This window comes from Malaya genurostris, chromosome 3 (assembly GCF_030247185.1).
Source record: "Malaya genurostris strain Urasoe2022 chromosome 3, Malgen_1.1, whole genome shotgun sequence".
NCBI classification, from domain to species: domain Eukaryota; kingdom Metazoa; phylum Arthropoda; class Insecta; order Diptera; family Culicidae; genus Malaya; species Malaya genurostris.
Window position 1 is genome coordinate 29,651,528 of NC_080572.1, and position 26,432 is coordinate 29,677,959.

The window sequence follows — 26,432 nt, forward strand, 5'->3', positions numbered from 1 at the left end:
TGTTTTTTATTCAGGCCTATTTGCGTACAAGCTTTACGTGGCCGAATTAGCCGATTTTTTAAATAAACAATGTTTTGAAGTGGATCTCGTTGTCACTCTTTTTCTAGGAGGAGAAGAGCTTCCATTTCCCTCCTGCGAGGGTTGAGGGGCACTTTGTTCGTGGCTCGTCTCGTCCTCCATTGCCGCATCGGTGGTTTTGTTGTTGATTTCCGTCTTCTTTTCGTTTTCCTTGTTGTTCGCAGTCTTGAGCTCGTTGCTAGTTGCTGTAGGAGCGCCTTGTTGTACATTGGTTGCAGTTGTTGGTTGGTTTGATGGAGAAACAGGAGTACTACGCTCACTAGTTTTCGTTGTTGAACGGTTGACCTTGTCTTTGGTTGAAGATGTTCTTTTCGCAGTTTCAGTGCAAGGTTTACCGTAGTGTGCAGGTTGTTCACAAAACTGACATGTAACCAGCTGATTTTCATAGGTAATCAGCGTTTTACACGGATGTGTCCCACCTTGACCACAAATGATGTATGATGGAATTGCCTTACGTAGTTGCATACGTACCACTCGCACGCCATTCCGGATGCCGGGGAAAAAATTCTGGTAACTGGGGAAACTCTGGTGACTTATTGTCTGCTGAACAACTGATCGTCATTTTTGAAACAATGACAACAAAACTACGAAACTGAAGAACGCGGTTAGATCAAATCAACATCTTAGGCAAATTCATCATCGAATATGCAATATAATGAGTTGGTTGTAGTAAATTGGAATGCTTGCTCACTCAGGAGCAAAACTGCTGAATTATCGGACTTTCTTCAAGACAAAAAAGCCGATATTGCTATTTTAACTGAAATTCAGCTTAAACCTGAAATTCCTATTTTATTTCGAATTACGGGCTCGACAGGACAACTAACAGAGGAGGGGGAGTTACCATTGCCATTAAACGATCCATTCAACACAGGCTTCTGTCAGCCTTTAAATTGCAACTTATAGAAGCCATACGAATTGAGATTGCAACGACGATGGGACCCATCATCATCATTGCAGCGTACTGCTCCAAACAAACCAATCTTCGAGATGGAACGTGTGCATCATTGATGTGAGATCTGACTATGCTCACTCGACGACAGAACAAATTCATCATTGCTGGGGACCTGAACGCACGGCATGAGCTGTGCGGAAACAAAAGACAGAATCAAAATGGATTCGTACTTGCCGAAGAATACGAAGCTGGACAGTACAACATCCTCGCTCCAGATAAAAAAAACGCGACTTTCCAGATCGGGAGCTCATTCAATTTTGGATATATTCATCAGCAACATCGCCATAGACAGCTCTCCGGTTGTCTTCAACGAGCTTTCTTCCGACCACTTTCCAGTAATATTGACGTTGGGACGACGACACGACCAGGCACTCCGAAGAAAAATTGGAATAAAATGTGTCTGTGAGTGATTTTCCGTCAGTTACCACAAATATAGCGACCCCTTGATAATGATAAAATTAATATTTTTAGGCAACACTGTTCTGGTTGCTATGCGTTATTTGTCAAGAAACCGCAATTATAGAAATAAACAAACAAATAGGAAAAGTATCCCGATCCATTGTCAGTATCCACCAAAATGCAGTCATGTATTTCCAAATCTGTTGCAACACAAAACGAAACTGAAATTTCAATCATGTATATTTGCTAATAATCAAGTAAAATTACTGTTTCTAGAACTCGAAAAAAAGGTGGAGCAGGATGTTTATGTCGTCTATTATGCATTCAATTAAGACCAAAAATATTATTTCGTAACACTAGAAGAACGCTCACAGAAGTTTAAATCAATGGAAAAAGAACGATAATGAAATTCCTGCGTTCTGTGATGTCGATTTGAAACACCATTATTAAATTTAAGCTATTTTTAAAGATCCTTTATACATTGAGTCAGTAACGAAAAAATGCATTTATTTATGTTATTTCTCTGCTAAATCATGCTAAAAAACTTGATTGTTATTCATGAAGATTTTTATTGAAGAGGCGTTTCAAGTCTTCTCAAGAGAATTTTACAAGAATTATCCAGATGTCATACTAAAACTATTCTAGGGTTAGCAAAAGTCATAAAACAAAAGTTTGTCTCAATGGCGTGAAAAAATAGTAATACTGACGATACGATCTACTTATAGGAAAGTCTTAGTCGCATAATTTGAATATACTATGAAAACTATGTAATAGTTACAATACATTATTGAATGTTTCTAATGAAGATGGTGTGAGATGCCGATGTAGTTGATTGGTAACTGCTATGCTATCAAATTTCCGGTGCATACAATTACTGGTAGTGCAAATAAAATGATATATATCGGTATCGCAAAAACATAGCGCTTCACTTAACTTTTAAGGGCCGACTCTTGTTCTTAGGTACAGTGGTAAAATGCGCGACTGGTATATCGATTCGGAGTTAGTTTTGTTTATCTACATAAACATGCCTTTGAACAACAGTATCCAAGGTATCTGTTATTCGAAATCAATAATTTATCAAATCGAGTTGCCAGTTTTAACCAATTTTCGAGCAATTTCGTTTTGACATTTCGAGTTACTGAGGGGTAGTCAGATTTGCGATACAGTTTTAATAGACGAGTGGCAGGTCGTGTCGTCGGTTGGGATCTTCACCAGAAACATTGCCTATTTAAACTCAGAGGAACTATTGTCGCACTGACTGGGTTCTATTTCAACAAATCGCCGACCAACTTATTATTATCGATTTGCCACTAGATTTCTCGATGGAAATCGATGCGGCCCTATCTTCCTTCCAGCATTCATTCAGTCTCTCGTGATAGGACGGTTCCAGTACAACATATGCCGAGTTCCCCTTTTCAAATTGACAGTGTCACCAAGAAACTCATCCGACTTCGAAATATCTACCGGAGGCAGTATCAACGAACTGGCATCCTAGATAAGAAGACCTCTTATAACAACTTAACTAGGATAACCCGTTTCAATCGTTGGAAGCAGCAGTCATCGATGCTTTCATTTGGATTTCGGTCGTCAGGTGGAGCAGTCGTCAATGATAAGAGCAGACCTTTTGCGTGGTATAAAGCCTCAAACGCTTAGGTCGTGCTTTCATTTATAAATCAAACTGTCTCTCAGTTAAACTGTTAAAAAGAAATTTAATCAAAATTATTAACTAGTAAATTACCGTAAATTAAAAGATGAAAAGTGACATTACTACATCACTTGACATGTAATATCATACAGAAATGTAACCAAAGAGAAACAATAAATATTTAATGTAAAAAAAATATGTCGTGCTTTCATTTCTACTTCAATCGTCGGGAGCAGCAGTCGTCAATGCTTTCATTTGGACTTTGGTCGTCAGGTGGAGCAGTCGTCAATAATGAGAGCAGACCTTTTGCGTGGTATAAAGCCTTAACGCTTAGGTCGTGCTTTCATTTGGACTTCAATCGTCGGGAGCAGCAGTCGTCAATGCTATCATTTGGACTTCGGTCGTCAGGTGGAGCTGTCGTCAATAATGAGAGCAGACCTTTTGCGTGGCATAAAGCCTCAAACGCTCAGGTCGTGCTTTCAATTGTGCTTCAATCGTTGGGAGCAGCAGTCGTCAATGCTATCATTTGGACTTCGGTCGTCAGGTGGAGCAGTCGCTAGTAATGAGAGCAGACCTTAAGCGTTGTATAAAGCCAGTTTCCCTTCGAAGAAGATCGATTACATAATCCTGTTGGTAGTCGTTTACTTTGGAGCAAAATACTTCGGAAAATGGACAACAATGTGGAACATTCTGCAAAATCAACCCTTCTAATGGCTCCAAATGTTACCTAAAGAACTATAAAGATTGCTTCTTTGTGGATCGAAAATTAAAATTATCAGTGTAGTGCAAATCTAAGATAATTTGATCAGTTTTTTGCAATGTTCACAGTTCTAAATTCGCAACAGTGTTTAAAATCGTTTATATCCAATCAATGTTTAATATCTTAGAAAATTATACAATTTGGCTCTACTGGGATGCCAGAAATTAATCTCGTGCAGCATTTTGATAGTATCTTTTACGAAAATATTGAAATCCGAAATGAAATAATCGACATCAAAATTCTCTAAGGTATGGCACCTTAATTTTATACCATAATTTTATACCCAAAGAGTTATGCGAAATTTTACTTCACTATACTGTATACGGCCAATTTTTCAACCATTTTGAATTTGGCTGTCGTTGTCATCGTGTTGATTATGGTGCGATCGAATCTCCAAGCGAAATACAAAGCTTGTTACCGCAAGCGGAAGAAGCAGTAGACTCCAACAGAACACATCAGTTTCGCATTCACGGACAACAGGTCATCCTGGAAATAGAAGACGGAAGTCAGCGGTATCCATCGGAAGTCAATGGTATCCATTAGAATTTGAACTCAACTCGTCACTCTCCATAACGAACGCCTTCATGAAAGGTTCTTTTTAGAACCACTATTATTTTATCATAAGGAACTATACTGGTTATTTCGTAATATTTGTGTGTCAAAATGTTTAAAGTAACTAATCTGTACGGTAGTTTAGGTGTATCGTTTCAAATTCTAGTAGTGTAAAAGGGCAAAACTAGCGCATTTCACACTTTCGATCAACTAATTTATATTCGGAAGTATGTAGTAACAGTGTCAGTTTTATTCGTATTCACGACATCCAGTCATGTCTCTGACATTACACACCTTTTTATCAGACATCCCACCTCTTCCGGGTGGTGGTGTTCTGTCACAATTTGCTGATGATACTGCCATTCTTTACAAAGGTCGTGTCATTAATGCTCCGAAGAATAAACTACTGACAGGTCTGGACGCTCTAACTGAATATTTCACACGCTGGAAAATTGTGATCGATGCAGCAAAACCTCAGGTCATCTTGTTTCCACATTCAAGATCTCCAAAACTTGTTCCATCAGACGAATGTCGAATACGATTCGGTGATGAGGTACGACTAACATTTGACAGACATCTGATATTCAGGTCACATGTTGACAAAATCGTTCAAAAATGCAGCATACTCATTAGGTCTCCGCTGATTTGTAGAACATCTAAACTGTGCCTGAAGAATCAGATGACTGTCTATAAACAAATCATCTACCCCGCAATTGAATACGCAGTCCCTGTTTGGCGGGGCTGTGCACGAACGCACAAACTTAGTCTTCAGCGCATTCAAAGTAAGATTTTCAAGATGATTCTAAATCTACCCCCTTGGACAATACTAGAACAAAAATTCGAACAATACTGCACGAAATTTGAAGAGAGGTGCTCAATCTCTGTAATACAAATAATTCAAATTTGTACTTATTAGCTTAGGGATAGTTATAAGTAGGTAGATATTTCATTTCATTAATAATTAAAATAAATAATATGACTAAACATTAGTATGTAAAACAAGACTAACTAAAACACCTATTATTAATAAAAAGGGTCAAAACACTGTACTGTAAAACGTTGATGTAATACACAAAAATAAGATTAATAAACAGATATTTAAGGAAAAAAATAGAAACAGTAACTAAGTCGAAGACGAAACATGAAGTATGTGAAAATGGTTATGTGCCCTATGCTCAAAAATAGGTTAATCCCTAAAATGACCAAAACCTGAATCGGCCAGTCTGCCTAGCGGTTTATGTTGAACTGCTGGGTAACATAACAGTTCAACATTAACTTTTATGTACTAACGAGTCGAAGACGAAACAAAAAATATGTGAGTAACTCAATGTTACAATGTTTGCTTGTGTAGTACATATATGTATGTAGGTATGTGTGTGAGTATGTTTGCGTGTATATGTATATGTATGTGTAAATTGCATGTGTAAAAAAATACTAACTCAACATTTCTGTTCCATATGAAATTAATGCACACTGAGAAAACTGAAAAGTCGAACTAAGAGAAGGTCTAAAACTTGGAAAAGAAGAATGATGCAGAATGTCAGAAAGATTGAAGGAAATAAACGAATGAAGAACGCAAGAATATTACAAATAAGATAAGTATGTAAAACAAAACATCCCGAAATCAAACACCGCTCGGTTGAGATTTTATGCATTTCAAGTATCCAACAGGTAAACCCATTTAAAATATTATTATTATTGTTGTTACTATTACCATTATTTCATTACTACTTTACTATTACAATTATTACGGTATATATTTGAACAGATACTTATAACCTGTCACTGACTAAAAATAACTACAACTAATCAGGCAATATCGAACTGTCAAAATGGGAAACCAAAACAACCATCATACCACACAACTTTCCAATTATTCAGACCAATCTTTTCAACAGTATTTGTGAACCGAACCGTACCGATGGGCCCTCAGACCTAGTAACTATTCACCGTGGCTTTCGATTACCTTCGGTACGCTTATGCTTATACATACAAGCCTCATTCAACGTTTGTCTGAGCAGTTTTGAGCCGTACAAAGCTACCAATATGAATGCAGTCATCAGCACCAGCATTATTCACAAGCATGTTTTAACATCACGTTCGCATCGCTCCTCAGTCTGTGTTAAAGCACTAACCAGTTCCGAACGATCCGCACAAAAGCTGCTTCGTCAGTTCGTTTCGATCTGCGGTTCCAGACGTATGATCGGTACTTCTCATTCCGCAAAGCTCTTTGTTTTGATTAAAGCCTGCAATAATTTTGTTACTCGTAGTCGAGTTTGATCATTTCATGTTACGCGTACTTAATCCAAATTCGAACGGTCTACGACCTCAAATCATGCGCATATGACCTGGCAATCTTTGGAAGCAATTACAGTAATCCAGTATTAAAACCGTGTGTGGGGAAGTGACGAAATTTGCGATGCTTCACCGCATTGCTGTGTGAATATGTGTTGAGTGTTGTGACGCAGCTTAAGGGTTGCAGACCAGTAGTAATCGGCGAAACATAATGGTTAGCGCCAAACAAAAGCTTATGATTTCTACGGTTGCAGTAGTATTCGACTGAAGGTAGCTTAGCTCAGTATACATGGATGGGAGGCTGGATAAGAGGCTGCCAACCATAGCAAAATAAGCTCGTTTCCGCGAGTCACTGCCACTTTTCAACACAGTAAAACAATAATTCGGATCGGTTCGCAGCAAAGCTGAGAAGGGGAAAAGCTTATGAAATGTGGTCTAATTTCAGGTATGAAAACGCTTGGTGTGGCAAATTTCGGCTTCCTTTTATTTAGGAAAAAATGTAATAATTGCATTTTTATGTAATTGGAGTTGCCTTTCTCGTTTTGTGTGACTTTTTTATGCTGTAGATTAAGTTACCTTCATTACGATGTAAAGATGGTAAAACTTTGATGAATCATATACGAATGTTGATTCGTGATTATGTTATATTTTATGTTCAAGTAGAAATCTTTGCACAAAATCCCTACAATTTTAAATATTTCGTGTTATTAACTAAAATAAGTTAAATCCAATTGCTTGATTGTAATGATGTTTGCGTTTGACTTTACTTATGTATCCTGTTCCCTGTTTCTGGGATCTTCCCCAATCTGCATTGTTCAATCTGAAAGTGCTTGTCTAACAATTGAACAAGCACTTTCAGATTGAACAATGCAGATGGAGGATATGATGGATATGATAGTGTTTTTTTTATACCTATGTTATGTACGTTTATAGCATTGATTTGCATATCGATAATATAAGCGCTGCAGAGCTATGAGGGTTTTTTGTTGGCATTTTTCGATCAACAGGTTATTACAAAATATAATGCTGTAACTGTTTGTTAATTTTTGTGCAATTTTTAACATAATTTGTCATCAAAATTAATTTCTGTTATTGTTTGTGATTGGGTATGTACAGGTTCTACACGCAGAAAAAATATTGTATTGGTTCAACCAATGTGAGCCAATGAAACATCTAAAATTTGTTCGAAACAATCAAATTCTAGTTTAAAACAAGCATGCTTTATTCGATCTTAACTTGTTTAAGTCAATTTGAATATGCGATATCTCGGTTCGAAACAACTATTAATTTTTTGGTTTGATGGGCAAATTAGCGTTTTGCTGTTTTAAACAATCGGGATTTTTCTACGTGTACGGTTCAGCAAGCTTTGACATCTCATGTGAGACAGTCGACACACTAAACCGCTTACAGTCGAAGCCACAGAAACAAAAATTAGTTTTGTGAACAATAAGACGATTTCGAGATGAGTAAATCAAACGAACAAAAAATCCATCGTTGGTGTATTAAGGGGGAGAGGTAGGGTCTAACACTATTTTTTGTGGACGCTTCTTATGTCGTTTTTCATTAAGAACACTCGTGGAGTGTTTTGCTCGATTCGTGCAGTCGGGCAATCAAAACAGGTGCACTGTGTTTCATTGATTTGCACCGCACGAAAAAAATGCACTTTCGGGGCAATTCGCGGGCAACTATTTTGCACCCGTTTTCTTTTCTGAGCAGCATGCGTGCAGACCAAACTTTACAGAACCGTTTAATTGATCGGCTGTCAGGGCAAAACACTGACACCGAGCGAGTGGAATCAATGAAAAACGACATTAAAAATCATGATTTGCCATGTCCACTGCATCTCAGCGCAGACTAATCAGAAGTCAACAAATCAAAGCAGCATGGTTATAATAATGTTTCTCTATGCCCCAACGTTTTGGATTGATTTTTTTGAATTTTATTTAATTTGTGGTGGTTGTTTGAAGTCAAAAATTTGATAAAAAACTAAAACGCTCTCGTGACCTTTTCTATACGTAAACGCTTTCGTGGGGTATTTCAGAATTAAAATCACTGAAATTTTTAAATTTCAATGCATTCACAAATAAACGGTACAGTGTCATTCCAAAATCTTTTGCAAATCTTCTGAAATAATATTTGAGTTGTGTCAATTTTACTATGAATTATTAAATTTTTGGTAAGGCAAGGACCTGAATAACGTCAAAACTCCTTTTTTCTTATATAGAAAGGTTAGACAATCACTGTGAAAACCGACTTTTGAACCGAAGGGCCGAATGTCGTATACCATTCGACTCAGCTCGACGAACTGAGCAAATGTCTCTCTCTCTCTCTCTCTCTCTCTCTCTCTCTGTGTGTGTGTGTGTATGTATGTATGTATGTGTATATGTGTGTATGTGACAAATAATGTCACTCGATTTTCTCAGAGATGGCTGAACCGATTTTCACAATCTCAGATTTAAATGAAAGGTCTTACGGTCCCATAGATCGCTATTGAATTTTATTCCGATCTGACTTCCGGTTCCGGAATCACAGGGTGATATACACAAAAAAATGAAAAAAAAATGTCTCTTTTCTCAGAATTGGCATGACTGATTTTCACAAACATAGATTTAAATGAAAGGTCTTATCGTCCCATAGATCGCAATAAGTGCAAATCAATGAGAAAATGCGCACTCAATTTTTTTGGAAAATTTCTCTACCGATTTTTACAAACTAAGATGCAAATGAAAGGTCTAGAAATTATTGAAAAAGTCCCCGCAAAGTTGATCCAGATTCGACTTCCGGTTCTGGTATTACAGTGCGATTAGTAAAATTATTGAATTTCATGGGTATTTTTTCACAAGCGATGGCGAAACGAGCTACACATTTTTATAAAATTTACTGGTAAATTCATCAATTTGGCAGACCTTGTTAGTTGGGGGATATATAAATCTACTTTGAGACTACTAGTGCGCAGTTTCCTTTTCCGAACGCACCGGTAATAGTGAAGAAAAGCTCCAAAAACGGAACTCACTTCGATTTCGCAGCAACCGTTAAACCGATTTTCATAAATCATAACTCAAATTAAAGCTTGTCTTAAAAGATACTGAGCAATTTCACCCAGGTCCGACTTCCGGGGCCGAAACTATCATACAAAATGATGAAAAATCGGTACGCATCGGTACGTGCTGATACGAAGGAAGATGAAAACGACCCCGCCTAGCACACAGCGTGCTTTGTCAAATTTTGTATAGCGTGCAGGGTTGCCACATTAAAATCTATATTAACTTGACGTAACTGTTTACAAATTCAAAAGGTGGTGGTAGTTTATACCAAAGAAAATTTTTGATTTTATTCAAGTTTGAAAGAAAAAATCTTGACAGAATCTTCTAGTGATGTTTTTGTAAACATTAGTAATATGAGGAAGTATTACTGGTTCACGTTCATTTTGCATTCGCTTAAAGATAGCTTTTGCGTTCTATGTGATATTTGGTCAGAACTCAAGGATTTCATGTAAATTGCTTTTCTACTACGACCATCAACTGGGCACATGTCAATATTTACTGGGATAAGCCATGCGATACTCTGAACAAGATGACACCTACACTCCAGGACAATGGTACATCCTCTACACCGACCCCAACAAACGGGAACACTTCTTAGACATCGTCTGCAATCAATGAATTTCTACTAACAACGAACCCATTTAGGGTTAATGAGCTGGGGTCCACTAGGAGGTTGATTGTACCATTTATCTTTCTCCGGACAGGAGCAGCCTATATACCGTGTGAAGTCCGATGGAAAAAAACTGAACAAGAATAAGTCCACTAGGTCACTTGCAGGAGTTTCTTTTTTCCTTATTTATCAGATTTTTTCAACGTTTCACATCTGATTACTCTATTTCACTAAATTATCTCTTATTTCAACAAACAGTGTTGGCCTAACATCTCTTCCCATTTCTTAGTCGATCTACGTTCGAGCCTGGCCGGCACAGGTACTGATCAACGATCTCTGGGATTACCAGAGATGTACATTGAAGGATGATTTGTCAGTTCCAGGTCGGATCATCTAGGAATTCTCTGTACAATTTTAGCTTATCCCGATCAGTAACAGAGTAGCAACCAGGGGTGGTCGCTCAAGCTCGCATCGAACCCAATGACGGTTAACCCCTAAGTGATCGACGAACCCAACGCCTGTACAAAAATAAATGTGAGCAGTGGAACAGAAAAACTCCACAACGATGTTTTTGCCAACACCAACGACGCTAAACCGTTGGATGAGGCTGTGAATAGTGAACCGTTGTCTTCTTCCATTCGTTGGATTGCAATGAGCTCGTCTCTCTCCCAAGAAAGATACCCTCATTCTTGTTTACGGCCGTATGGGATACGTTCGAAAGTATGTCAAATTCATATTACGTTCCAATCAATCACACTTTCAAACATCGTACATGCATAAGAACAACGCCAATCTAGCTTTAAACCATCAGTTCTGGTACAGATTTAAGTTGTAATGAAAAATGGTTGATATCATTAGTATTTTGATTTGTTTTTTTTTCGCCGATTTTGTATCATCATGCTTGTTGACGTCCGTATCGACATTTCGTCACATACACATACTTTCGAACGAATGCGAACAAGCCATCCTTTTTCACTTGAATGTGTACGAATGCGATTCCTGTGCAAATAAAAGATCGGCATCAAAGGTAGTTTTTAAGGAAGATTCTATGTATCAAAGAAGTAACGGATGCAACACAATTAATAAATATCGTACTCAAAATCAATTTTATTCAAATGGGTAAATAGAACTTCGTGCAAAGTAAAAAAAAAGCATTGAAACTACCCTCCCCGGTGAACGACCAAGATGGTTGAAGCCGGAGTAAAATGAATGATATAAAAAAAGGATTGAAAATAGCAGTCCGATCATTAGTATTTGCGAAAAATATGTTGCATTTTTTCTTGCAATTTTGTCATATTTACGATAGTGAACCGTTGTCCCCTTCCATTCGTTGGATTGCAATGAGCACGCCTCTCTCCCAAGAAAGACACCCTCATATTCGGCTCTTTTGCACTTATGCTTAAGGAGGCCGTTTTACAATAAAAAAGTTTTTTTTTCTGGATCTTGAAATATTTTTTTTCCTTGGAGGAGAGGCGCTTTCGCTGTTATCTAGCGAATGAAGGGGGAGCAGTGGTTCGCTATTCACGCTCCCGTCCATTGGTTCGGCATCACTGTTATTGGCGGAACAATCGTTACTTATTTGACAGGCGTTGGGTAAGTTGAAAACTACAGGTGGTGTATTTTGTTCTATAGAGGATACTGATGTTTTCGTTGAGGGGGATGCTTTATTGTTGTTGGTGGCTCACACAAGTGTACTGGGGTTGCTTGGGGTTGGTGTGAAGGAAACACCGTTGTCCTTTGGTGTAGTTGTCTCCTTGTCCAGTTTATCACATGGCTTACCGTAGTGAACAGCTTTTTTCAATATTGACACGTGGCCATCTGATTGTCATAGGTAACAAGTGCACGGGATTCTTGTATCCTGGCCGAAAGTCACATAAGAAGGAATAGCCTTCTTCAAACGTTTGCTAAACGTGTTTAGCATATTGTTAATCACACGAATTGGAGTGATTTCATCGTGGCATTTATTTGAAGAAGTTTACTGATATTTAAATATTTCGTGGCAAGCGAGTCACATTGGGATTCATTCGAGTGAAAACAAGAGTGGTTTATTCATATTCGTTCGAAACTATCCGTTCATCGTATGGTCCATACGGACGTAAACAAGAATGAGGGTGAGATTACTACGAATTTTAGTATGACAAAAGATATAAAATTTTGCACTTCTCAATAGGACGGTTACAGAATTCCTGAGAAAACCGATCGGAGCCCCGAAGATCTTTACTCAAGTATTAATTCGAATACCTTATGGTTCTAATTATGATTTATAGGTTTTTGTAATTGATTCGGCAATAAATACCAGTTTTATGACAACTATACTTAGTGCCTCTTTTGACAAGTAATATAATGGTTTTTAAAGCTTTTACAACTGATCTAAAAATAGAACAACTCGTACTAGAATATAACCACAGAGATGTCCATCTGCTCTGTGTGACGAAGAGCAAGCGAAATTTCTCCCCTCGCACTGACAACTTCAACGAGAGCTCTTCTCTTTCACACATATACACCACTGTTGTATAAAGTGTGCACGCGTCAAGAGTGCGCGTGTTTATTTTCTTCTACCAAGATTTTCATAGTAAGACTAGATCTACTCTCTATTTATTGAAGTTCACAGAAGTGTTCGCTCACCATCACGCGCCTGTGATCACTTGGGTGTATTTAGGCGAGAGCACGTGAGAGCGATTCATGCAAAAAGAATGTGGTTATCTCGCACCAGTTTCTTTCAACACAATCACACACTCAAAGTCTTTCTAATTGACACTGAGAAGAAGTGCGCTTTCCTTTTTCTGTGCTGCCTATCGAATGCATCGGCAGTGTTGGAATGAAACTTACACACTGGTGTATTACTCTAGTGAACCATACATACACCCTTAATTTTGCATTTATAATTTTTTTATAAAGCATTGTTGTCAGTCCAATTCTTTCATAAATCATGAATCTAGCTTTGCGTGCGTGTTCATTGGATGACTGTTTCACTCAAAGCAAACTTGATAGCCCTAACGTACATTTATGACACATTTGTTGTGGGCTACTTGATTTATTGCTTCTCAGGTCAAGTGTAATTTTCATTAAGGAAAATTTCATGGCCGCCATTTTGATGTTCAATACAGTACACTGAGCTAAATTCTCATTTTCACATTATATTATATTCTAATATATTTGCACTATTTTAAATTCCAATGAAAATTACATGGTGTATCAATATCATGTCAAACATATGAGATAATCATATAAAACATAAAACTTTTCTTAAAGTTATTTTCATAAGAATTTCATATAGCGAATGGACTTTCCAGACTCAATAAAATTTATTAGCACCCCCTATAACAACTATTAGATAATCACACAACATATATAGGGACAATTTAAAAAGTGCATATTCTATTCAATCAGAATTTATATAGATAGCTTCATGTAAAACATATGGCTGCAAAAAACATAACCAGTAAGTTTTTTGCACTTTTATATAATAAGTATTCTATTGTTCTTGGAACCTAATATTGAAAAATCTCCCATGGGGGGGGGGGGGGGGGGGGGGGGGGGGGTGTTAAAACCCCTAAAACCCCACGGTGCGGGGTGTCTTCTAAATCGACATGACACACACATACTCAAGAACAGTATAACCAAAATGAGGGTTTTTTCATTGCGGAGTTCATTCCATCCGAATAAACTTAACATCGTGAAACTGGTTTCAAAATAATTTTCTTGAATTTGGAATCATTTCGATCATTTTCATCATTTTGCTTTATAAACTTTATACAGAGTGGTCCATTTAGCAGGAATATGCTCTTATAGTAAATTTCAGTAGGCTTTCTTGGAGTTTAAAGTTTCAATGCAAGATTTATGATGTAGCATTGAAGACAATAACATTTTTTTTCATAAACACGTTCAATTCATAAGGCAATGTACATTAGTTTTTCTTCGCTGTAGCATCCACCATACGAGGTCTGTTCAAAAAGTTCCCGGAATTTTTTAATTGCGCGCGTCTGGAGAGTCCGGTAGTTAAAAATTTTTTTTTTGTGTTGGTACATATGTCCCTAATGTATGGTGAAATTTTCAGCTGTATTCATTGTTTACATTCTGTCTTGTAGCGGCTGGTGTAGACGTGTTTTTTTGAGCTCGGCGATTTTTGTTAGTTTTAACAATGGAAGAATTGAAGAATTTGTATTAAATTTTGCGTGAAAAATGAAATAAAGTGTAACCAAGTGTGCGAAATGTTTCAGAGAGCCTACGGTGAGTCTGCTATGAAAAAAACAAGTGTTTCCGAGTGGTATAAGTGTTTCCAAGATGGCCGCGAAACCGTTGAAGACGACGAACGCTCCGGTCGACCCAGCACGTCAATAATCGATGAAAATGTGGGAAAAGTGGAAAAAATGATTATGGATGATCGCCGAATCACTATTAGAGAAGTTGCTGATGAAGTTGGCATATCAGTTGGCTCTTGCCATCATATTTTTTCAAATGTTTTGGGCATGAAACGAGTGGCAGCAAAATTCGTCCCAAAACTGCTGAATTTTGATCAAAAAAACAAACGCATTACCATCGCTCAGGAGCTGTTAAACGACGATCCAAATTTACTTGAAAGGGTCATAACTGGTGATGAAACATGGGTGTACGGTTATGATGTCGAAACAAAAGCACAATCGTCCACGTGGAAGCACCCAACGTCACCAAGACAAAAATCGCCGAGCTCAAAAAAACACGTCTACACCAGCCGCTACAAGACAGAATGTAAACAATGAATACAGCTGAAAATTTCACCATACATAAGGGACATATGTACCAACACAACAAAAAAAATTTTGACCACCGAACTCTCCAGACGCGCGCAATTAAAAAATTCCGGGAACTTTTTGAACAGACCTCGTATATAGTACTCCAAACCTAATATATTTCGAATACAGTCACAAAGGCTACTATTTAAAAAGGCATATTACTAACATACTAGTTTCCTTAAATATCATATTAGAGTTTCGGTTTCTATATATATATATATATATATATATATATATATATATATATATATATATATATATATATATATATATATATATATATATATATATATATATATATATATATATATATATATATATATATATATATATATATATATATATATATATATATATATATATATATATATATATATATATATATATATATATATATATATATATATATATATATATATATATATATATATATATATATATATATATATATATATATATATATATATATATATATATATATATATATATATATATATATATATATATATATATATATATATATATATATATATATATATATATATATATATATATATATATATATATATATATATATATATATATATATATATATATATATATATATATATATATATATATATATATATATATATATATATATATATATATATATATATATATATATATATACATGTTTAAGGAAAAAACTGGAAACATGTCAAAATGTATGAATATTGCGTCCAATCCTAACAAATTAAAAATAACACCGAAACATCACCCAAATGTTTAGTCCGATTTACCCCAGCACTATACTTTACATATCTATAAAACGCTAACCTGTGTAATATTCCTCTATCAATCGCATCGCAAGCCAAATAGCCTCGAATCGACTCGTTCTTATCAAGTATGTGCGTATTGTCCCGCTAATTCAGTATTCGATGTGTTCTCTCCATCAATGGAAGTAGTCCGCACTTAGAGCAAAATGTTGAGAGCTTCTATTGGCTGTAATTATCTATAAATTATTCGAAATGCTTATTAAGACAATCTCAACATGGTTTCATAGTAAAAAGTTTGTTTTGTAATATCGATTCAATTCGTTAAACCATGAGTAACTAGATTGTCGAAGTACTTACTAAGTTTTTCCGTAGCATGAATCGTACGATTACGTGATTACTAGAATAACAATTTTGTTGTTTCTTATCTCTGTCGGGTGAAACGGAGACTTCTCTTATGCTGCCACTATCGAGGTATTTTCTCTATTTTTCATTCATCCAAACAAAAAATATGGATTTCGTTTATTACATACTTTATAAAAAAAAAAGACGATCGAACAGTTCATTCTGCAGAAAAATTTGCTTAAGTATATATTTGCTGATTTTAATTAATCTTTCTTTTTGAACAGAGAAAATATGGACGACTACGGTGAATCAACTGGTCTGCTGGAACAGCAGGTGGCCTCCGTCCGGCTACCCATAATTGGAATGACGTGTCAGTCCTGTGTGAAAAACATCGAAGGTACCATTGGCGCCAAGTTAGGTATTATCAAGATCAGCGTGATGTTAGCCGAAAATGCCGGATACATAGACTTTGACCCGACACTAACGGATCCGACCCAGATTGCAGCTGACATCGATGATATGGGTTTCGAATGCACTTACAGTGACGATGAACGGAAAACGACGGATGAAAGCAGTGATGCGTTATTGACTCGAATAAGTATTCACGGAATGACTTGCCAATCCTGTGTAAAAAACATCGAGGGAAACATCCAAAACAAGACTGGAATTATATCGGTTAAAGTAATTCTAGAGCAAAAACTAGGGTTGATAGAATATGACAGGTGGTTGACTAATCCCGAGCGAATAGCAGAACTTATTGACGATATGGGATTTGAGGCCAAAGTGGCTGATAAGGAGAGTGAATATCAAAAGACTGACAACAACCAGGGCAGCAACAACCGGTCGGCCCGTTCGGAGAAATTAATTTCAATCGATGAGGACCTCACTCATCCAAACGAGACGAGTACCAATGAAAAGCAGGGCCAACAAAAGGAAATTTTCAAGCGTTGTTTTTTGCATGTCCAAGGTATGACTTGCGCTAGCTGTGTATCGGCGATTGAAAAACACTGTAAAAAAATATATGGAGTTGAATCAATTCTCATAGCACTTCTGGCGGCGAAAGCAGAAGTCAAGTATGACGATGCGTTGACCGCACCCGAGGATATTGCCAAATCGATCACGGATCTGGGTTTTCCAACTGAAATTATAGACGAACCTGGAACAGGGGAAGCCGAAGTGGAGATCGAAATCCTCGGGATGACATGCAGCTCATGTGTGAATAAAATCGAAAAAACAGTTTTGAAAATTCCGGGAGTTCTGAAAGCGTCTGTAGCTTTAACCCTCAAGCGAGGACGTTTCTCGTTCAATAACGAAAAGACAGGAGCACGAACGATATGCGAAGCAATCCAGGAGCTAGGTTTTCAGGTAACTGTTCTGTCGAACAAGGACAAAATGGCTCATAGTTATCTTGAGCACAAGGAAGAAATTCGAAAGTGGCGTTATGCGTTTCTTATCTCTCTCCTGTTCGGAGGGCCGTGTATGATAGCTATGATATATTTCATGGTGCTGATGGAAACACATAGTCACGAAGAAATGTGTTGCGTCATTCCTGGTTTGTCTTTGGAAAATCTCATCATGTTTGTATTTTCGACACCGGTACAATTTTTCGGCGGGTGGCATTTTTACATCCAGGCCTACCGAGCAGTGAAACACGGCGCTAGTAATATGGACGTTCTCATCACGATGGCTACCACTGTTAGTTATATTTATTCGGTCGCTGTCCTCATTCCTGCAATGGTGATGGAGTCGAAAACTTCTCCACTAACATTTTTTGATACACCTCCGATGTTGTTCATTTTTATTTCACTCGGTCGTTGGTTGGAACACATCGCCAAAGGGAAAACTTCTGAAGCTTTGTCAAAACTGTTATCACTGAAAGCTACCGAAGCGGTACTGGTGGTGCTCGGCGAGGACTATGAGGTTCTATCGGAGAAACTCATTTCGGTTGATCTGGTGCAACGTGGTGACACGTTGAAGGTAGTTCCTGGCAGCAAGGTTCCCGTGGATGGTAAGGTGAGTCAATTTTTGATCGTTCTGAGACTAGTTAATTATACGCTGTTGAAATCACAAATGCTGTTAGGTCATCTGCGGAAATTCCACCTGCGATGAAAGTCTCATCACCGGAGAGTCGATGCCAGTGCCCAAAAAGAAAAATTCTGTTGTTATTGGTGGTTCCATCAATCAGAATGGACTGCTACTTATGATGGCCACACATACCGGCGAGAACACCACTTTGGCACAGATTGTCAAACTAGTGGAGGAAGCACAGACCTCTAAGGCACCGATCCAACAGTTGGCGGACAAAATTGCCGGTTACTTTGTGCCCTTCGTGGTGGCTGTTTCTTGTATTACATTACTCGGATGGACCATCACCGGGTACATCGATATTAACCACATTCCCATGTCAGACGATGCTAAGGAAGGACTAAACAGGGAGGAGATAATCTTCAGTTATGCCTTCCGATGTGCGCTTAGTGTACTAGCGATTGCGTGTCCGTGTGCGTTAGGATTGGCCACTCCTACGGCGGTTATGGTTTCTACAGGAGTTGGGGCATTGCACGGTATCTTGGTCAAAGGAGCTGGTCCTCTGGAAAATGCGCACAAAGTGAAAACCGTTGTGTTCGATAAAACTGGTACCGTCACATACGGCATGCCGATGACTTCGAGGGTGTGCTTGTTCGTGAAGCCTAAAGTAAACTTTATCTTTAAGCTGTTTTTTTTTTTAAACCAATAAATGTGTGTATTCTTGATTCAAGGTTTGCTCCCTGGCACGCACTTTGAGTATCATTGGTTCAGCAGAGATAAACAGTGAACATCCAATCGCCACAGCCGTGGTAAAATTTGTGAAAGAAACTTTAGAGGTAGATGCTTTCGGAAAATGTGCGAATTTTATGGCCGTACCAGGTTGCGGAATCCGTTGTGTGATTTCGAACGTAGATGGAATTCTGAACCAAGGAATGCGGTCGGAAAAAATCATAAATTATCTCAACTCCTACAAAAGCGACTCAAATGGAATTAGCTTTGTAAATGGAACAGTGATAGAAGAACTCATTCCACAATTGAGTCCATCGCAAAAGAATACAATTGAGTTGCAGCAACTGTTACAGCTGGAAACCATTGAGGCTGAAGCCAGCGTTGAGGCTTTTTCGCAGGTTAATGAATTCAATGTTTTGATCGGTAATAGAGAATGGATGAATCGGAATGCAATCATCGTTTCACCGGAAATCAACATTAAAATGACTGAAGAGGAACAAATGGGAAACACTGCAATACTCTGTGCAATCAATAGTCAATTGATCTGCATGGTGTCCGTTTCGGACATGGTTAAACCGGAGGCTCATTTGGCGGTTTACACTTTGAAAAAAATGGGTATTGAAGTTATTCTGTTGACTGGCGATAACAAGAATACTGCTGGCAACATTGCTCGTCAAGTAGGAATTAATCGAGTGTTTGCGGAGGTTCTCCCATCGCACAAAGTTGCTAAAATTCAGCGCCTACAAGAGAACGGAATGCGTGTAGCAATGGTTGGTGATGGTGTGAACGATAGTCCTGCGTTAGCGCAAGCGGATGTAGGAATATCGATTGCTTCTGGTACGGATGTGGCAGCCGAGGCGGCTGATGTTGTGCTTATGAGGGTATAACAAAATCGATGCATTGTTTTATTCATCAAAGTAATTAATATAAGACCTGGATATTTGTAGAACGACTTGTTAGATGTCGTGGCCTGCTTGGACTTGTCGCGCAAGACTGTTCGTAAGATTCACCTAAACTTCCTTTTTGCTAGTATGTATAATTTGCTCGGAATTCCACTGGCAGCCGGCGTGTTCACACCGCTTGGGATTATTTTGGAGGTAAGTTAATAATTGTAATACAGATCTTATTCCGCAAAGATTTCGACCCATCATTGGAATGACATAAAAATTAGTATCTGAATTTTGCTTTGTGAAATTTCAGCCTTGGATGGCTTCGGCAGCGATGGCGCTCAGTTCGGTATCTGTTGTTTGCTCCTCTCTGATGCTAAAACTGTACAAAAAGCCGACGAAAGCAGCTCTCCAAACGCCCGAATATACAGCCCTTGTAGAGGTCGGAGCTCTGCTTGATCCGGAAACAGTTTCTGTACATCGTGGTTTAGACGATATTCCAAGACCCAACTTTGGTCGCTCTACGAGCTCTACTCTAGCCAAGTAAGTGGTTTAGCGTACGCTTAAAGTTTAATGTTGCTTTGTGGTAATTGATAGAATTTGCATTGTCGTGTTGTATACCTCATCGCTTTGTTGTCACTTTTAAAGACTGTTGATTTTTTTTTCGTTAGTTACTAAAAGCTTGATTTGATTTTTCAGTTTTTTCAGAGCACCTATTAACACTTAAAGCAGGAGCATCAACTAAAACTCAAAATATCCATCCCACGTAGACATTAACACTCATTATTTACTTTCAAATAACTTTTATTAACTAAGTTAAATATGGCGAACCTAATCTATACTGCCAAATAGTATCTGACATAGGTAGTGAAAGTATATTATTTTGTAAATTTACTTACTATTTAAGTTCAGAATGATCATCCTTCCACTGTTAAATACTTTTTATTGTATCCGATGAAAAAAAAATTGTCTAATTCAACTTTCAGTATTTTGTAAAACTTTCTACAACCTAAACAACCAAAAACCATCACAGCAGGTATAACGCGATAGATGCGAATGAATAATGAAATTACTATACACTGAGGTTTTTTTTCGCGATTTATTATGCAGTTTTTTACGCTGATTTCCTAAGTTGCGCGGTTTTTTTTATTCGGATTTCCGAAGTTTCTCGTTCTTTTTACGCGAATTTCCTAAGTTACTCGTTTTTTATGCGAATTTTCAAAACTGTCCGGTTTTCTGGTTTTGTCTTATTGTTCTTATCTGGTGTTGTTCCGAAATTTTTTTAGGTCAACTCTCTCACTTCTCACTATTTTCGATGCTTTTCAATTTTTTTTCAGATTGTGCCAGATCTTGACGTTTCGTAACATTTCCAAGACATTTAGCATAAAAAATACGTATCCCCCGCGTAAAAAGAGATCTCAGTGTAATCTAAATAAAAAATCTAAGTCTATCTTCTACTTTTTCCGCTAAACTACTACAAGTTTTGATATGTTATGCCATATGTTTTCCGGCTTCTATACTGAAGTGATACTTAGTTGCTGTAAGAGAAGACGTTAAGAGTCTGCGTAGTTTTTTAAAACAGAAGGTCAAAAAATTGTCTACCTATTTATCGTACATTTATTTATTGTGCAACTGAAACTAAAAACTGACAGAATATGTTTGAAAACACGCATTTCGTTTCTAACAAGTAGCATCTTTGTCTTATTGGTTACGTGGTAGCTGGTTAGAGCACACTTAGGCACTGTTCTTTAAATGCACCCAACTAATTTTGCAATTAGTCGTGCTAGCATTATTAGTTACTTGATCTATGCAGTAATGAGTTTCAACTTTGATACAAAAGGTATATTTTTTCGCTTCAATCGTAATCTAACGTGAAACGTAAATTTGTTAATTATTATTTTTTTTTAGATTATTCGGTCGAGGTAGTAAAGAAGTCAATGAAGATCATCTACTTGCATCTCATGCAATGACAGACGATGATGAGTTTAGCGTGGATATCGTGAAGTCGGTTAATGGCGGCATTTACAAAGATTCAACCGAATTGCATCAGCTATGAGAGCTGACACCAGGACACAGGTGGCATAGCATCAAAACTACCAAAAATTGCTAAGTCTGGTAGAATTTACTTACTCTCGTAACCGTGACCATCCAAAGTAAGAGTATCAGCCCAGTATTTTTCTTGGAGGAACCCGAAAAGCAGCCATAATACTGGGTGAAGCATTGCTTTTCAATGAGTATATATGTTCCTCGTTCATGTTTTTTTATCGCCATTCTTTACTACGTTATTCAGTGATTTGTGATATATTACGCATTATTAGGTTTGTTTCATACTGATTTGATGAGTTTAAAACTGTTTTCATCATGTACGTACTTATCATAGGCACAAATGTATCAAAACCATCCTTTAGCTAAAATAGGTGTACATATTAGGATGCTCAGATTTGCGTATTCAACTGAGAAGCTTTTATATGAATATTTATGAATAAAAAATACTTGACCAAAAGAATCAAATATCTAGCCTTGAATTGTTATCTTCTGCATTCGAATGGTGCTGCTGGTATGCAACAAATTACTGATTATCTGGAAACTGCATGCAACCGAATACGCATGCAAATACGTCCGATTCCCTTGCTAATCTAAACATAAGAGCAATCCTTTGATTTACCGGCCGATCGATCGCAAGCAAGGGGATTGTGTGCCATACTAGGAATTTTCGTGATTTTACAATAAATTATCGCTTGATTTTTATAATGGATACGTCCATGAAATACTTTCAGAAGTACTCTCGAAAGCTCATTCAAGCTTATTAATTCATCGATTGATTACTCGGTAGTCTCTACATTTAATTTCCGGAGGCGTGTTGAGCAACTCAATATTACCAGTGCGAGCGGTGTTTGTTCGCTACGTGGGTCTGAATCGCCAGCCCATAGTATTTAAATTTCTTTTGTAGTTTTATAATAATCATTGTTATACTGTTTTATGATAACCACTATTATACTGTTTTTTTTTAACACAGTTTTGTTTATCACCCTCATTCTTGTTTACGGCCGTATGCGATGCGTTCGAAAGTATATCAAATTCGTATTCCCGTTTACGTTCGAATCAATCACTATTTTAAACATCACACATGCATAAAAACAACGCCCATCCAACTTTAAACTATCAGTTCTGGTACAGATTTTAGTCGTTATTAAAAATCTTTGCTATCATTTGTTATTTGACTTGTTTTTTCGCTGACTTTGTATCATCATGCTTGCTTACGTCCGTATCGACCATACGACGAACACATGCTTTCGAACGAATGCGAACAAGCCATTCTTGTTTTCACTCGAACGTGTACGTACGCGACTCCTGTGCAAAAGAAGGATCGGCAGCGCAGGAAGTTGTTTTTAGGCATCAAGGAAGTGACGAATGCTACATAATAAATAAATATCGTACTCAGAACCTATTTTATTCAACTCGGTAAATGAAATTTTCAAATTAAACTTCGTGCAAAGTAAAAAAAGCAGTCCGATCAGTATTTTCTGCGAAAAATGTGTTACATTTTTCTTGCAATTTTTTCATGTTTTCGATAGTCTTCATATTTATTACATTGGTAAAATCATGCATTTAATATAAAATAAAGCATATTTGCCCATGGCGTATTTTCCAGTACCTAATGGATGTACAATTTGATGCGTAAAAACTTGGAACCGCGCATATATTCGAAGGCTCTCTAGAAAAAAACAGCATTTTACTATACTGCTATGCTTTCTAAATGTTTTCTGCAATACACAAATTTATGATTTGATTGCAAATCACCTTTAGATTCGAAAATAAATTTATTAGAAATCGGTTAAACTTTTTTCAATGTGTTCGAACGATTGATTCGCAACATAAAACTGACGAATCGAAACCACGCCATTTCGTCTATTCGTCCGTAAACGAGAATGGGACTTTCCGTTCGTATTATTTATTTATTTATTTACAATCAACAGACACAATTTGGTCCTAATGATAATTCCTAATAATATTCAGAAAATTTGTACGTATTCTGCTTCGTGACACATTAAAATCATACCCAGATGAAACGCGGTTGAACGATCTCTGTAAACCAATAATAGAACCGTTTGCGCCATAGTTGGTACGTCGTATAGGAAGCAGAGCTGCAAATTGTCAATCATGTCAAATGACCTTGACAGACTGACTAAAATCATCGTCAACTGTAATCGGTACGGTCAAAGTGTCTGTCAAATGAGATACTCGATAGTTCAATGACCAAGTAGAAGTATACTCAGTCAAAGACAGGTGACGCATTTTGTTCTCTCTCTCATTCTCCTATTCCCTGTTGGAGTAAAAAAATTCCATGAGAGTACTAACATAAACATAAATTTATAAAGTTAATTGTTCTTTGTAAAAAGTCATCGGATTTCGGAGTTTATTGGTGCACATGAATTTAGTTCAATGTTTATGCTGCTTGATTAATATTTAGTCACATCGTAATCAAGCAGTGACAGGAGAAATGAAAATAATATCAATCGCATCGGCAATCAATGAGCGTCCTGGTGAGTATAATATCAAGAGAATTTAAGTTATGACAGATCGGCTCTCAGACACTCAATATATGATGATTGGTAGAGCCTGGTTGGCAGCAGTCCAGTGACATAAACTTTCCAATCTTCGTCGTGCAAAGTTGCTCGTTGATAGTGACATTTAGCAGCTTTGATAGGAAGTCGAAGAAAAGCACTGTTGCGGAGAGCTCTGGGTCGCACATTAATATTAATTTCGTTGAGCAAAACGGGACAGTCGATCCTACCATTGAATATATCTGCTATTATCAAAGCACGAGATAATTCTCGTCGCACTTGTAATGTGTCGAGACCCATTAATAATCCACGACTTTCATAACTAGGTAGTTGATGAGGATCGGTCCACGGCAATCGGCGAAGAGCGAAGCGAACAAATCTGCGCTGTATTCCCTCAATTCTATGAGCACAGTTCAGGTAGCATGGGTTCCAAACTGCCGAGCAATATTCGAACAAGCGAGCAGTAAAGCGATTTTAGACAGTGTATGTCTGTAAAGTGTTTAGTTATTCTCATTAAGAATCCTAAGCTACGGGAAGCTTTAGCTACAATGTAACTGATGTGATGCTTGAATGTGTGTTGTTCATCGAGATGGACGCCAAGATCCTTAACGCTAGTAGATCTTCCAATCAAGGATCCATCCAGAAAGTATTCAACATGCAATGGCATTTTTCTCCTCGTGAACGTAACGGCCGAGCATTTGTCTGGATTTACAATCATACGGTTAACTTTACACCAATCTGCGAAGATTAACAATTGCCGCTGGAGAAAGGCTGCGTCTTCTAAGTTGCGGATGATGTGATAGATCTTGACATCATCAGCAAACGATAAGCGAGGACCTTCCAAGGCAAAATTGACATCATTGAAGTACAGTAAAAATATTAACGGTCCTAGATGACTTCCCTGTGGTATTCCAGATGATGCGAGGAACTCTCCGGAAGTATGATCGTCAATTTTAACTGCTAAACGACGATTCCTAAGATACGACTGCAACCAACGAAGAATGCTCGAACTGAATCCAAGTCTGTCCAACTTAGCAACCGTGATGTCGTGGTTGATTATATCGAAAGCGGAGGAAAGATCTGTGTAGATAACGTCCGTTTGTAAACCGTTTGACATTGCATCAAACACATAAGATAAAAACGATAGTAAGTTTGTGGTTGTTGAGCGGTTAGGCATGAAACCGTGTTGAGTATCGACGATATATTGCTTGCAGTGATTGAAAATTGGTGTCAGTATAACCTTTTCGAACAGCCTTGGTATAGCGCTGAGGGAAGTGATACCGCGGTAGTTGTTTATATCCTTTTTATCGCCTTTCTTGTGGACTGGGAACATAAAGGAAGCTTTCCATAAATTGGGGAAAACTTCTGTAGCGAGAGACATTCGAAACAATTTGCAGAGGGGAGCGATTACTCCACGCGAGCACTTTTTAAGAATAACTGCCGGTATTCCATCAGGGCCTGGAGAATTTGAGGCTTTCATTCCTACAATTGCCGTCCGTATTGAGTGTTCATCAATATTGATGCAGTTTAATGAGTTATTAGACAGGGGAACGTTAAGTGCTGCGGCAGCAATTTGCTGCTGAGTCAGGATTTCATTTGAAAAAACCCTAGAAAACTTTTCCGCAAACATCTGGCAGATTTCCTGTGTGCACGAACCAGTACGATCTCCAAAGCTCATTGACGAGGGTAACCCGAATTCTTTCCTTTGCTCATTCACATGTTTCCAGAAATGACTTGGATTTGATTTCAGTTTTCGTTGTACGTTGTTCAAGTAGTTGGCATGGCAGCGCTTAACGGTTTTCTTGTACAACTGATTTATCTGCACGTAGTGATTACGCAGGGAAAATCCTCCATGTTTAGAATACCTCTTTAGAGCGGCTCTTTTGGTCGTTTTCAGATGTCTCACTTCCGCAGTCAGCCATGGTGGATGCCGGGTCTGCCGTCTGGATCGTTTCGGTACATAGTAGTCGAATGCGTAGCTCATAACATTAGAAAACGTCTGCACAGCAGCATTGACGT

The 26,432-nt window shown here is 37.6% G+C and overlaps 1 protein-coding gene across 6 annotated transcripts in view; it reads left to right on the top strand.

Annotated features, from left to right (window-relative positions):
• LOC131434762 (copper-transporting ATPase 1) overlaps window positions 1-22,359 on the top strand; it is a 36,093-nt gene extending 13,734 nt beyond the window's left edge. For 2 of the 6 annotated variants that reach the window (XM_058601844.1, XM_058601845.1), the window contains 6 exons: window positions 16,492-18,220; window positions 18,288-18,899; window positions 18,964-19,842; window positions 19,909-20,058; window positions 20,162-20,391; window positions 21,757-22,359. In XM_058601844.1, coding sequence (XP_058457827.1) covers window positions 16,492-18,220; window positions 18,288-18,899; window positions 18,964-19,842; window positions 19,909-20,058; window positions 20,162-20,391; window positions 21,757-21,904 — 3,748 coding nt within the window. In that variant the 3' untranslated portion in view covers window positions 21,905-22,359. The other 4 variants (XM_058601847.1, XM_058601848.1, XM_058601846.1 and 1 more) reach the window with 4 other exon arrangements.
• The last annotated feature ends 4,073 nt before the right edge of the window (window positions 22,360-26,432 follow it).